This window comes from Cariama cristata, unplaced genomic scaffold, assembly GCF_000690535.1.
Source record: "Cariama cristata isolate BGI_N322 unplaced genomic scaffold, ASM69053v1 scaffold2633, whole genome shotgun sequence".
NCBI lineage: Eukaryota > Metazoa > Chordata > Aves > Cariamiformes > Cariamidae > Cariama > Cariama cristata.
In genome coordinates, this window is record NW_009607617.1 from 35,746 (window position 1) to 48,228 (window position 12,483).

Below are 12,483 nucleotides of genomic sequence, written 5' to 3' on the forward strand. Positions count from 1 at the left end.
AAGCAAGCTGTACTAATGCATGAAATAAGACTTCAGTTGGGATGAAACTTCGGAAAGTCTTAAAAACCGGTAGATTTTTTTAGTCTTCTCTAACTATTAGTTTTGCAAGATCTTGAAGGACAGGCAAGCAATATTATATTACAGTACACAAAAGGACTTGTACACATTAAGCAATGAAACTGCTAGGAAGCCTAAAGAAATCCACAATCAAACAGTGTAGGGACCAACTGATGGAGTCTGGAAAATGAAACTGCACAAGAGAAGACAAAAGGCTTCAAGCAGAAGCCTGCACTACTGCATGACTTGTAAACTGTTCAATTTTTGACATAGTACCTACATTACATTAGGCAAAAATGGAAATATTTTCAAGGAATCAGCTAGGCCTAGGAAATGCCATAACATTGCCACTGTTTCGTCCTTAGATCAATCTGAAATATATATCTAGAGGTCTAGTTTTAGAGAAGGTGCACATTTTAACCACTCTTCATAACTCAGATATTCCGTCTAGGCACCACAGCTAATCCGTTAGTTATAACACCATGCCAAATGTAACAACTACATTCACAAGTGTAGTCCAGAACAACTAATTTTCCCCCATTCCCAACAAGTGGATACTCTAGTGCAAAGCATAAGACAGAAATGTAAAGGAGGAGGAAACCTATCACCTTCTATAACAAATATTAATTCTCCACACAACTACCAACACATTGTGGTTCTAAAACTCACTTAAAAGTCTACTTGCTGTGGGTGTCATATTAGGTACCATTTTGCAGAACATGCTGAATCATATCATGCTGCTTGGTCACATCTTTAGCATACCGAACCCATAAATGAAAATTATGACATTCTAAACTAGCAACTTATAATGGCCATAGAAACTTCTCATTATCATACAGCCATCTTGTATGACTAGAACAAACAGCAATGAGACAAATTTCACAAAGAGAAATGACTATGACTGGAAGCCACAAGCAGAAGCGAATCATCAGAAAGCCAAAACAGACTTCACCAGCTGTTTAATTCACTGGATTCCTCTTTTTCCCAGAAGTTTACAAATAATTGAACCCCAAAACAGCTTAGAGCTCCTGTCCTGCAAAAACAACTGCTGAAGAGCAGAGGATTTTTAGGGTTGGGATGCAGCTGTGCAAGGGAACCAAGCCTCATTGTTACAATCTTCTCCCAGATAGTAGCACTAAAGGCACTTTCAAATATATCACCTACACAACCTTTGAGATACAAAGCTAAAGTCTTCAGGTACTATGAACATGTTTTTCAAGTGTTTGCAAAGTTTACTGGAATTACAAAATAGAACTAAGCAAAATTTTATGTGTCTTACAACTGACTGGAAGTATGGTTTCCAAATATAAACTGTCCTATAAGGAACAGGGTTTCTTTCCAAGTGTGCACCATATCCCAGTATTAAATAAATGAGCTTATTTCTGGGGTATTCATCAATCCAGTATGAAATAGAGAGTTTCTAGTTAAAACAATTCCCAGCCATTCAGAAAGAGTGCCTGAAGAAGTCATGCAGTTTCTAATCGTTGGTGTTGCATCTTCTACTGGCAGAGTGATTACAACTGAACTTTCTAACAGAGAACAGCCTCTCACCCTTTTGCACTGAAGTGAGTGTACTGAAGTAACCTGCTGCTAAGATCTACTTACTACCTTACTCATATAAAATTATCATAATAAATCAAACCAAAGGTTATTTCACTGAAATAAGTTTTGGAATGCAACTTTCTTCTGCTTTCATGTAATTACACATTTCATAATTTAATCTTGATCTAAAATATTAAACAACTACTATTTGACTTAGAACTTGGACACTACAGTCAGACTGAAAAAGCATATATATATATATATGTCTGTGTGTGTATATAGATATAGATATATATTCAAAGGATATTAAAGCCATAAAAACCAAGAAGCTATTTTCCATTTAGCTCACTATCCCTATTTCTGTTAATGATCTTAAGTCAGGTTTAACAGACAAATATACACAATATCTAACCCAGTGATTTACAGTGGTAAGCAAGCAATCCGTGCAGCCATGAAAATTTGGAACTAGAACATAACTTTAAATACAAATATGTATTTTATACCTGTAACAGAATTTTTCTTTGAAGTAAACTGTTTTTAAACTTTAGTTCTCCAGCTAAGATAATTTAAAACAAAAATAAATTAATGAACTCAAGACAACTACATTAGTACATGCAACACTATCTTCAGGAAAACCTTAATCTTTTGCAAAAAAATCAAATTTGAGCTGTCAAATGATCACCATTGAAAGGATTTGTATGCTGCATTTTATCTTATTTGCTAGTGTACCTCAGAGTGCATTTTTAAGGACAAACTGATAAAGGTCTTAAAGATGGAGTTTTAAAATGAAATATTAACTGGCCCCTAATGATAGTGTCCTGGTTTCAGCTAGAATAGAGTTAATTTTCTTCCCAGTAGCTGGTATACTGCTGTGTTTTGGATTTAGGATGAGAATAATGTTGATAACACGCTGATGTTTTTAGTTGTTGCTAAGCAGTATTTACACTAAGTCAAGGACTTTCCAGCTTCTCACCCCACCCCACCAGCAAGTAGGCTGCGGGACACAAGGAGCTGGGAGGGGACACAGCCAGGACAGCTGGCCCCAACTGACCAAAGGGATATTCCATACCATATGACGTCATGCTTAGTATATAAACTGTGGGGAAAGCTGGCCAGAGGCCGCTGCTCAGGAACTGTCTGGGCATCAGTCAGCAAGTGGTGAGCAATTGCATTGTGCATCACTTGTTTTGTATATTCTAATTCTTTTATTATTATTATTTTACCTTCCTTTTCTGTCCTATTAAACTGCTGTACCTCAATCCACAAATTTTATTGTGGGTTGTTTTTTGTTTTGGTTTGGTTTTGGTTTTTTTTCCCCTCCCTTCTGATTCTCTCTCCAGTCCCACTGGGGGCAGGAAGAGTGAGGGTGAGGCTGTTTGGTGTTTAGCTGCCTGCCTGGTTAAACCACCACAGATAGCAATATGAATGTAACATTGTAATGAGCTCACTAGATATACAAAAATGTATTTGTTAAACTCTCAGTGCAATGAAAGCAAATTTTCTTTTTCTCTATAGAAGAAGAGCTCTTTATATAGAGACTTGATACCTTACCTCTAGGTCACAGTTGTATTCCGTGCCATCCAGCAGCACCACCTTACACTGCACAGTTTTAATTTTCTTGGGAGACTTCTGAGGAATGTTTTCTGTTTTCATTTCAGCTGTCTGCACTTCTTTTGTCTCCCTTTTTTCCTTTGCTTCTTGTTTTTCTTCCTTTTCCTCTGCAACTTTCTCTACTTCCGTTTCTTTACCATCTTCTTTGGCAGTCTATTTAAAATACAGTTAAACAATTGAAACTCAGGAAGGTGGATATTTTTAACTTTTCCATTTCTTTTATAAGCTACTAATAAATAAGACATTAAGCTTTCACTGAAGTTATGCACATACTGGAAGCTGGAGTCTGGCTCCTTTTCATTCCCTTCAGGCATTTATATACATTCATAAGATTCCCCTTAGCCCTTCTCTTCTCCAGCGTGAACAGTACCAGATCTCTCGGCCCCTCCTCATATGAAAGATTCTCTATACCCTTGCTCATTTTTGCCACCCTAGAATATGAGGTTTGAGCGTTAAGAACCGACATGCAACTTTTCAAAAAGCAAGACTATGGAGCACTGCAGAAAGTGGCATTTGGCTTGGAACTCAGCACCAACCTCCCAAAAGAATCAATAAGGACAGTGACCACAAGCATAGTTTCTAGGTAAAGGATAACAAAAATTGAGATTATAAGGACTCAGAGATAATCCACTTGTTATTTGTTGTGGTTAAGTCACTAAGGAGGTATTTGTGCGATCCAACGGCTTCAGAGACAAAGCTGACTTAAGAAGCTTCTCCTCTTATCCCTGCTCATTTCTACCACAATGATACAGTTTCAAAGTTCCTTTGAACTATTTCAAAGTGTGAGGTACGCTAAAATTAGAACAACTGGAGTAAAAAATGGTCTACCACAGAGCAGGAACCTTTAAAACCAGCTATGCTACTTGTAACTATATCAACCCAACTGCAAAAAAGGCCAAATTGTAGCTGTCATGTTTACCCCAACATGATCCTAACAAAGCTTTACATGAATTACATAATCATGAACCAGGTCTCATTAAAATTACTCCAAAGCACATCTATTAGCCTTCCCACACGTACCTGTGTTTCAGCACTACCAACAGAGTGCTTTTCTTTATCATCTGCTTTAGCATTATGCTGATATTCAGCCGCTGCCTCTTCTAAGCTCTTTTTTGGCTGAGCCACCCCCACTGGCGACTGGCCTTCACTTTCTTCAACTACTTGTTCTTCCCCTGTGGTCCTTTTCTTGGTCTCATCTTTGGGCTCTGCCAAGGTGTATGATTTTTGTTTCTTAAGCCAGGGGGGAAGGAAACGAGAAATACCCTTGCTTTCAGGTGAAGTTTTTTCTTTCTTCTGGCTACTTGGACTACTTTGGCTAGTTGGTGCCGGGACAGAGGAAGAATCTTGAGCTTCTTCAGAGGATGTTTCCCTGGACTTTTGATTTTCTGGAGCCTCTGATGCTTCTTCAGGCTTGTCCTTGGCTTTGTCTGGTCCCAGCTGCTCAGAATCTTTTTTTACTTCAGTCTCTGAGCCAACTTCAGTTGTCATTGTCACAACTTACACTACAAGAAGCAACAATAAAAATAGTTTTGTTATGTAGCATCACTACTTTTACTGACTCTTACATTATTCACAGTAATTTGTAGTAATAATCTACAAGAGTTTCTAAATTAAACTTATTGGGGTTAAAGAGATACTTATTTTCAAATTCTTGGCTCACAAGTAAAATGAGTAAGATAAAACTTAGTGCTCTGCAGATAAAGTTTTTTTTAAAAAATACTACTGTAGAGATAGATCTACCAATAGTTTCCTCTTTGATAAAAATTTAAGTGTGCTCACTGAAATGCATTTGTTTTATTATAAGATACTTCTAATGTTACTGGCCAAGATTATTTCATGAGTAACTTCAGTTCTCCGCTACTGGGCTCCTTGGTTGACTCAGAAGCTCAAATTTCAGAACAGCATCCACCTTCTGTAGTTCAACTGGTAGATACAATCCCCTTACTATTCAGTGACACTTATCAATATAACACAAGTTTTACACAGAAAGTCTTTTTAAATTGAGAAAAACTGCATGTTTCTAGTTATTCCTTTCTAGATTAAGAAAAGCCATTCTTGCCTTAAAAGGGACTCAGTTAAAATATCTATACTTTTAGACCTCATAACTCTTCCATCCTGCTTACCATCCATATCTTTTCAGCAAGCAAGCAACCAGTAGACTTACAATTGACAGTACCAGAAGACAACATTGATTTTAAATGGGAAGTCAGAACTTTAGTATTTAAGTTTTAGTTTATAGTCAAATCTGTTGTATTTAAAGTTAAAGGTGTATTTTCACAATTCCCTTATCTCAGTCCATGGTAAGCCAGTGGTGGGATAGAGGAAAATGAAAGAGTAACCTTACCAAACAACAGGAAAAAAGGATGATGAGCACGACACTGAGTATAAAATTAAAAAAAAAAAAAAAAAAAATCAGAAATTGGAAGTCAGTGATATTCTTGAAATTACTAATAATGCTAATGCTTCAAAAAAATATTAACTAGAATAAACAAATTTTTTTAGCTGTGTGGCACTGGGTTTTGCTGTGTTAATTTGAAAACATAATATAATTATTTTTTCCAATTTATTGAAGTGAGCCAACAAAAATAAGTACACCAGGGTCCAATAAACTTAGATCTCACTAGAAATCGCTGGTATTTATTTACAGCCTTCTTAAAACAATTTGTTAGAAACTGATGGTCTGTTTGTCTGGCCTGAAAGTTAGCAGGTTAGTTACAATCACATTTATAACTTTAAAACATTGGGCGAAAAAGTCAAGCAGAAGGTAATTTAGCTCAGGCTTTGTGCTGTTAACTTGCACAACACTTTAAACTGCACTTCACACCAATTGGAAACTAGCTTAGACCACAAGGCAGCAGCAACACTTTGCCTCCAGGTTTCCAAAGCACATTCATAAGTAGTCAGAAATAAAGTTAAACTAAGCCATTTCCAAGAAGAAGGAGGGAAGAGGAAGAAGGAGGAAAAAAAAAAAAAAAAGGAAGAGAGGAAAAACCTACAAAACAAAACACACCTCTTTGCTAACCCTGTAGATTTCTTTATACTCCCAGTAGTCTCTGAATGAGCTGTTAAGAGATGGATGAATTTACTGAACAAGGGGACTGACCAAGAGTGTAACGGATAGTCTTCCCAAAATATCTACCTTCTCTACCACATGAGCTTGATACATTTCTTTTTTCTAGAGTTTTGTTTTGGCACAAGAATTAGGCATCCCTTGAGAAACAGAAAATCAGGCTTATCTGTCCTTCCCCGCACTTACTGTTTCAGGGCTCTGTCAGATCCTCCAGTTTTGCAGTTCACAGGAAAAACAGAGGTAGTGGGGGACAAAACATCGGAGTTCTGCAATCAGAGCCTACTGTTGCAGGTTGTAAAGTCTCTGATCTTACCTTCACTACAGTCAAGCAAGTCAAGTAACCAGGTTACCTGGACGTGGCTTTTTCCTCATCCCCTCCTGCACCAGGGAAGACCTTGCAAGACCCCACCCAGCCCTGTGTCTTACCAGCCAACGGTGTGTCAGAAAGAAAATGGAAATAAGAAGCAGACAGCATTTGTCTCAGAAGTGAGATCGGAAAGAAATAAACCAAATTAAGTTGAAAATTTACACTTCTAAACTTTAACTGCATCTTTTCTTCCTCTCCTGTCTCCAAGTAAATTCACATTAGCTCTTACTACATAGCATAAGCACGCTAACTATTTTTGCGTCTAATTTTTTTTATGCTCTTTAACAGCAGGATAAGAGTTCTCCTTATCTCACCTCTTTTGTATTGCAAGGTAATATGAAATCCATATTTCATTTTGAAATAAGAAAGGAGAATGAGCATAAGAATCTTGCAGCAATAGTGTACTACAGAGGAGGAACCTTAGGGAGATGCTCAAATGGAAGGATTATCAAAGTCTGCGTAAAAAAAAAAAATCTTGGTAGATTTTGCAATTGGCATTAAACCCATGAGCATTAAACTACTTGTGATAACATCTGTTCCTTTTGTAATCCTCCTGAAAACTTGGCTCATGCAGATTGAATGTCTACCCAAACTGCAAGGACCAAGGTGGGGGTGGGAAGGCAAAACATATTGGAAACAGCCTCGCAATTTCGAAGAGGAATCAAGTTTGGTAGAACAGGTCCCACTTATGGGGAACAGATGTCCTGCCCTAATCATAAACTCTACCAACTTGCCCAAGCAAGGGTGCTGGCCAGGAAGCAACTGAAGCCAACAGGTATTCTGTCCATTCTCCATTCATCCTCTCCTCTCCCTTTTTATTCCACTGAGGAGAAACTAATGCTGGCCAGAGTTCACACCTGAAAGCAGGGCAGAACACTATATTCTTTCCTTACCACCCTCTTTCCTCTCAAATACACAGATTTGTCAGATATGCCAGTTCCTAGCATAAATTCTTGAAATGCAGTTGTCTGATCAAAAGGATTCCTGCTACCGTAGATAAACCAGAAACAGAAGACATATCAAGTATAACATGAAGTTTGTTCTTCTTTTTTTTAAAAAAAACGAAACAAAAACCAGTGGCTTGGCAGGAAAAGGCAATCTTAAACTTGTTTTTTCTTTTTCAGTTTGTCACTGAACTTCACAGCAAATTCAAGAAATCAAAATCACTTTGATAGTTATATCTCTACCAGTCTACTATGATTTGCAGAGAAACCATGTGTCATAGAAGAAAAAAAAATTCATCCTACTTCTATTGAAATAAATTACAACTCAGTGCACTGAAAGACTTGGGTGTCTGTGCAAGTTGTGCAATTTTATGAATCACTGCATTATTAGTAATTCTTTTTTAAAATCATTATCTTCATGAAAATCACACACTTGTACTTCCAAATATTAAAGCTCACATGAGGTATACATAAAAGAATAAAAAGAGAGCAAAGAAAATTTCTAACATCTGAAAAATATACCTGAAAACCTGAAACAAGGTCATGTGCGCTTCAACTGCTTATTTGGGAGGTTTGTTTTGTTTTGTTTTAAAGAAAGTGTTTTATTTCTTGTCATATTATTGATTTGAAGCACAGCAGAAGACTGCTCTGCATTTCACAGTTGGTTAGGGCAGGTCATTTATGAACAATATGCTTGCTGGTTTCAAGACATAAAATTTGTTGACATAAAAGCCATAAGGAAGTAAAGTCCCAACTGGAATAGTCATTCAAGTTTTAGAGGGTAAAAGGGTTTGGTTTAACCAGTAGCTAATACCTAAGGAATTTGGTACTACACCCAGAAGATTTTTCAAAAGCATAAATCAATTATTTTCTGTACAGTACAATAATTTATACTCCAAGTCAGGCTGAATGTACTAACTTAAAAAAACTTTTTCACATTTCTGTTAAATTTGAAAACTTGTACTTTATCATCAGTATGTAAAAAAGAAAATGCATGGCATCACATGAGTCTATGCAGCACACTGTTGGGCTGTATCATTTTGCTGAAGGTTCCAATATAACCTGCATATGTCCTATTAGTAGACAAAGCAAAAACTAAATCCAATTTCACCTTTTGGTCATTATTTAGGTGGATTGCTACAATTGCAAAGACATGAATGCAAAGGAATAAATTAAGAACTAAAGAACACAGTTTTCAACTTTGAGAACCTTAAGGAAGCAGAAACATCCCTAAAATTGGCTTAGTTACAATCAATCTGCAACATTTAAATTGTATGGCTGCCACTAAAATACTGATCTGCAGTCAAACATCAACTTAACAAAGCCTCAGTTCTCCGTAGGAACTTGCATCCTTCTTTGTATTTACACATACACAGGACTGTATATACATGCTGACGTAGTTTGACTACCGAATCTAACAATTTGAATTAAGTTCATTTTTAAGCACATTCCTGGAAAAAAAAAAAAAAAAAAAGATGAGTCTGAAGTCAAAGATCAACAGTTTAGGAGACCACAGAACACGTTTTAAAAAGTTACAACAGAAAACCCACAGGAAAATATGTTTTGTATGTATGAAATCTATTCACCTATTTTCAAACGATTAAGGTGATCTCTAGCAACTGACCCCAAACCTAAGTATTTACACGCTGAATGTGACAAGGACTGTTTTGGTTTGCTCCTTCCCTGATGATCACTGTGCACAAAACCCAAGGTTAACTGCAGAGGTTGAAGAGACAGACTGCAAACTCTGCTTTTTTTGCGAGTCTCGGCAGTAGCCACAGGGCAGAAGCCTGTCGGAGCCCATCGGTTTCCCACGCCGTGACAAGACCACCACAGCTGGGGCCTGAACTGATCTCATGCTGTTACAGCTCTTCTTTGTACGCTTAGAAGGTGATGCATTGATAAACAGACTACCAACAACAATCCTATGCCACATATAGCCAAAAAAATCCCAAGATTATTTCTTTTAAAGCTTCACAGTTCATGGAGGAGCCTCATGCAATAACCCAATTGACTAGACAACTGAAGCTGTGTTATGATTCAGACTTTTGCCATTATAATATCTCCTGCTAAAAATATTTATCCCAAGCATAAACCAAGTAAGAATCACCCTTTCTCCCTACGATTCTGCTTCAACTGCCTCCTAAAGTGGAAGCTGATTTGCGAGGAGGTAACCAGGTGAGCAAAGCATCACTGCCAGTCTGTGCATTGGTCAGCAGATGGTGCCATAATAGTTCTAAAAAGCAGCAGCACATTTCAAAGGTCAAATTTTAAACAGCAACAGTATCCCAATTTCCAGTGTAATTCCCAAATTATGACAAATAATTGAATGCTTTCATAGAACTATTAACATATTTTAATAAATATAACTTCAAAGCCAGTGAATTACTACTCCATGACAATAAAAATTAGTTACATTTGTACATGAACATGTGTGTGTCTAAGCATATACACATATTCACATAGTGTCTAAGCTTATCTCCCAGAGCAGAAGCGGCACAAAATGGTGTCTTCCCAATGGATCCTATGTCTACCAAATCTGGTTTCCAGAGAATTCCCCGCACATCATGGTGGCTAGCAGTCCCAGACAGAGTTAATGGCAACTATACTCATAAGCCTTCTTCTACCTGGATAGTGAAGTCACTATTCAAAACAAGAGGTATTTTGTTAGCCTTTCTGTTTATGTCCGTGCCATCATACAGCGCAATATTTGCAAGCATACAGTGTTTCCCTCCCAAATACACTAGCCTACCTGCATTACTGGGAAAATATTTTTGTCCTTATATAAATATTGAAAAATCATCATGTCTCTAGAACTAATTTTTGTAGTGCTAGAAAATTATTGCAGATGTGTCTTCATTCCTTGCAATACACCAAACACACAGGACTCACCAGAAAAACACTGACAACTGCCTACATAGGATGGCATGAACTTAAAAGATACTTCTGAAACAATGATACAAAACAAGTACTAGAGTAATTTTGAAGATCATTGTGAAGACAAAAAAAAAAAATAAAATTAAGGATATAGACAGCAAATTAAATGAGACAGAGAAAGCTATTTCTGTCTAAAATTGCAAAGTGAGGATCTGCAGTCTAGATAGTTTTATTGTAAAATATTCTATTATGCTGACAAATTTCTGTAAAGCAACTCTAGAGGAGTTACCTCAACTCTTTGTAAAGTCAAAATAGAATCCAGGAACCTTACTATTTCTCAAAAATCTTTTTCATGTTAAAGCAGCACAACACCACATATCTACTCCCTATCCCTCAAGGGCACCCAGCTTTTCATAAAACACCTTCTGCAGGACATCTCTGTTTGTCTGGTGAATAACCTGGTTACTGCAATCCCTATGCAACTTAAAAGAATTACTTTTAAAGGATAATTCTGTTGAAGGGGTACAACTCTCCAGAAAGGAAAGATAATACTATGAGACATGAAAACAATTGAGAATTCTTTAAACACTGTTTTGTTAAGATTTGTCTCCTAACACTAAGCAGCAGTCTAAAAATGTATAAAACATAGAAAATAATATTAGAAAGTGCTCTTTCCCAAACTTAATGAAATGCATCGAGATCCGCATTATCTGTGTAACAGCACCCATACAACATGTAAAGCTTATCATAAAAAAAAAAAAAACACAAGCCTAAAACTCTCAACAAAATCAGAACATAAATACCTTTCAAGTGCCACATGTAGCCAAGTTGCGATGCCTACATCGGAATTTCTTTGAGATTACATTTATGCAAATATACATCCCGCAGCGCGTTCTGTGCTATCTATGCCATATCCAGAGATAACAGGAATCTATTCCTTCTGCATTTTCAATTTATAAATACTCTGATATATCAACACACACACACAAAAAAAAAACCTCTAAGAGCAACTTAATTCAAATCAAGAAATCTCTCTTTGCCAGAGTACATATGCACATATATAATCTGTTTATCAAGCTAGTTTTGTGCTGTTTCCCAGTGCTGAAAAAAATGTTGTAAGCTGATGAGAATCCCACAGTCTTTTTGAAAAGCTGTATTGAAAAAGAGTGACCCCACCCAGGCCCTGACACTGCTAGAGAAGGACATGCTCAGTGGAAAACCGGGATGTAGTTCCAAATTCATTCCAGCAGCCAGAAAATGAACATGGGTCAAGAGACAGCTCTGTTTTCCTGTTATCTGTCCAATAAACTAAGAACAACACAGTTTGAAAAAAATCTCTGCCCTATCTTTAAAATCAACATTGCAAGTTTACAGTGGGTTTTGACTGTTCACATTAAACCCTCACGATAACCACAGTTTTAGAAATTAAAACCAGCACTGAGTATTCATTTGTTCTCAGCAATGTTGTCCTTCCAATCTCCAGTCCCTTCCTTCCACCCTGTCCCACCTCACCAAATCACTGTTTCTATAACAGTGCCACAATTCCACTGAAGCACAGGCAAACATTTAATTTTTTCCAATTCTTATTAAAGAAATTGGGGAGGGGGAAATCTATTTGGGTTCTGTAAATTATTTAGCTTGTTCTGATTTGGAGGTGATTTATTTCTAGATGCCACAACAAAGTTTTCATTTCCAATTTTCATTCTTTCTATTTATCATGTATTGGCAAGATTAAAAACAGTTTCTTTTTATATTTACAACATTAAATTTACTCTTGCATAAAGTATGCTTCCAAGGCGCTTACAATAACATGGTTAATCAAAGCACTTTCCAACTCGGGTTGAAAAATAACGTACTGAGATATATTTATTTTTTTTTTGCTGTAAACTGAGAGGCCCCACTGTAATAAAGCTCCTGGATGCTGGAATCCCAGACACACATCATTGTTTGGACAAGTATCCATTTCCTCTTCAGTGGAAGTCATATAGAGAATTATTACCATCTCACACGTTTAG

General features: G+C 36.9%; 1 protein-coding gene across 1 annotated transcript in view; it reads right to left on the reverse strand.

The window, feature by feature from the left end:
* The window catches only part of EPB41L2 (erythrocyte membrane protein band 4.1-like 2), a 37,628-nt gene extending 32,930 nt beyond the window's left edge, over window positions 1-4,698 (reverse strand). Inside the window, exons 1-2 of the mRNA XM_009696778.1 lie at window positions 4,231-4,698; window positions 3,151-3,363 (exon numbers count right to left, since the gene is read on the reverse strand). Of these exons, the coding sequence (XP_009695080.1) occupies window positions 3,151-3,363; window positions 4,231-4,698 (681 nt within the window). The remainder of the gene's footprint in view (window positions 1-3,150; window positions 3,364-4,230) is intronic.
* Window positions 4,699-12,483: the final 7,785 nt, after the last annotated feature.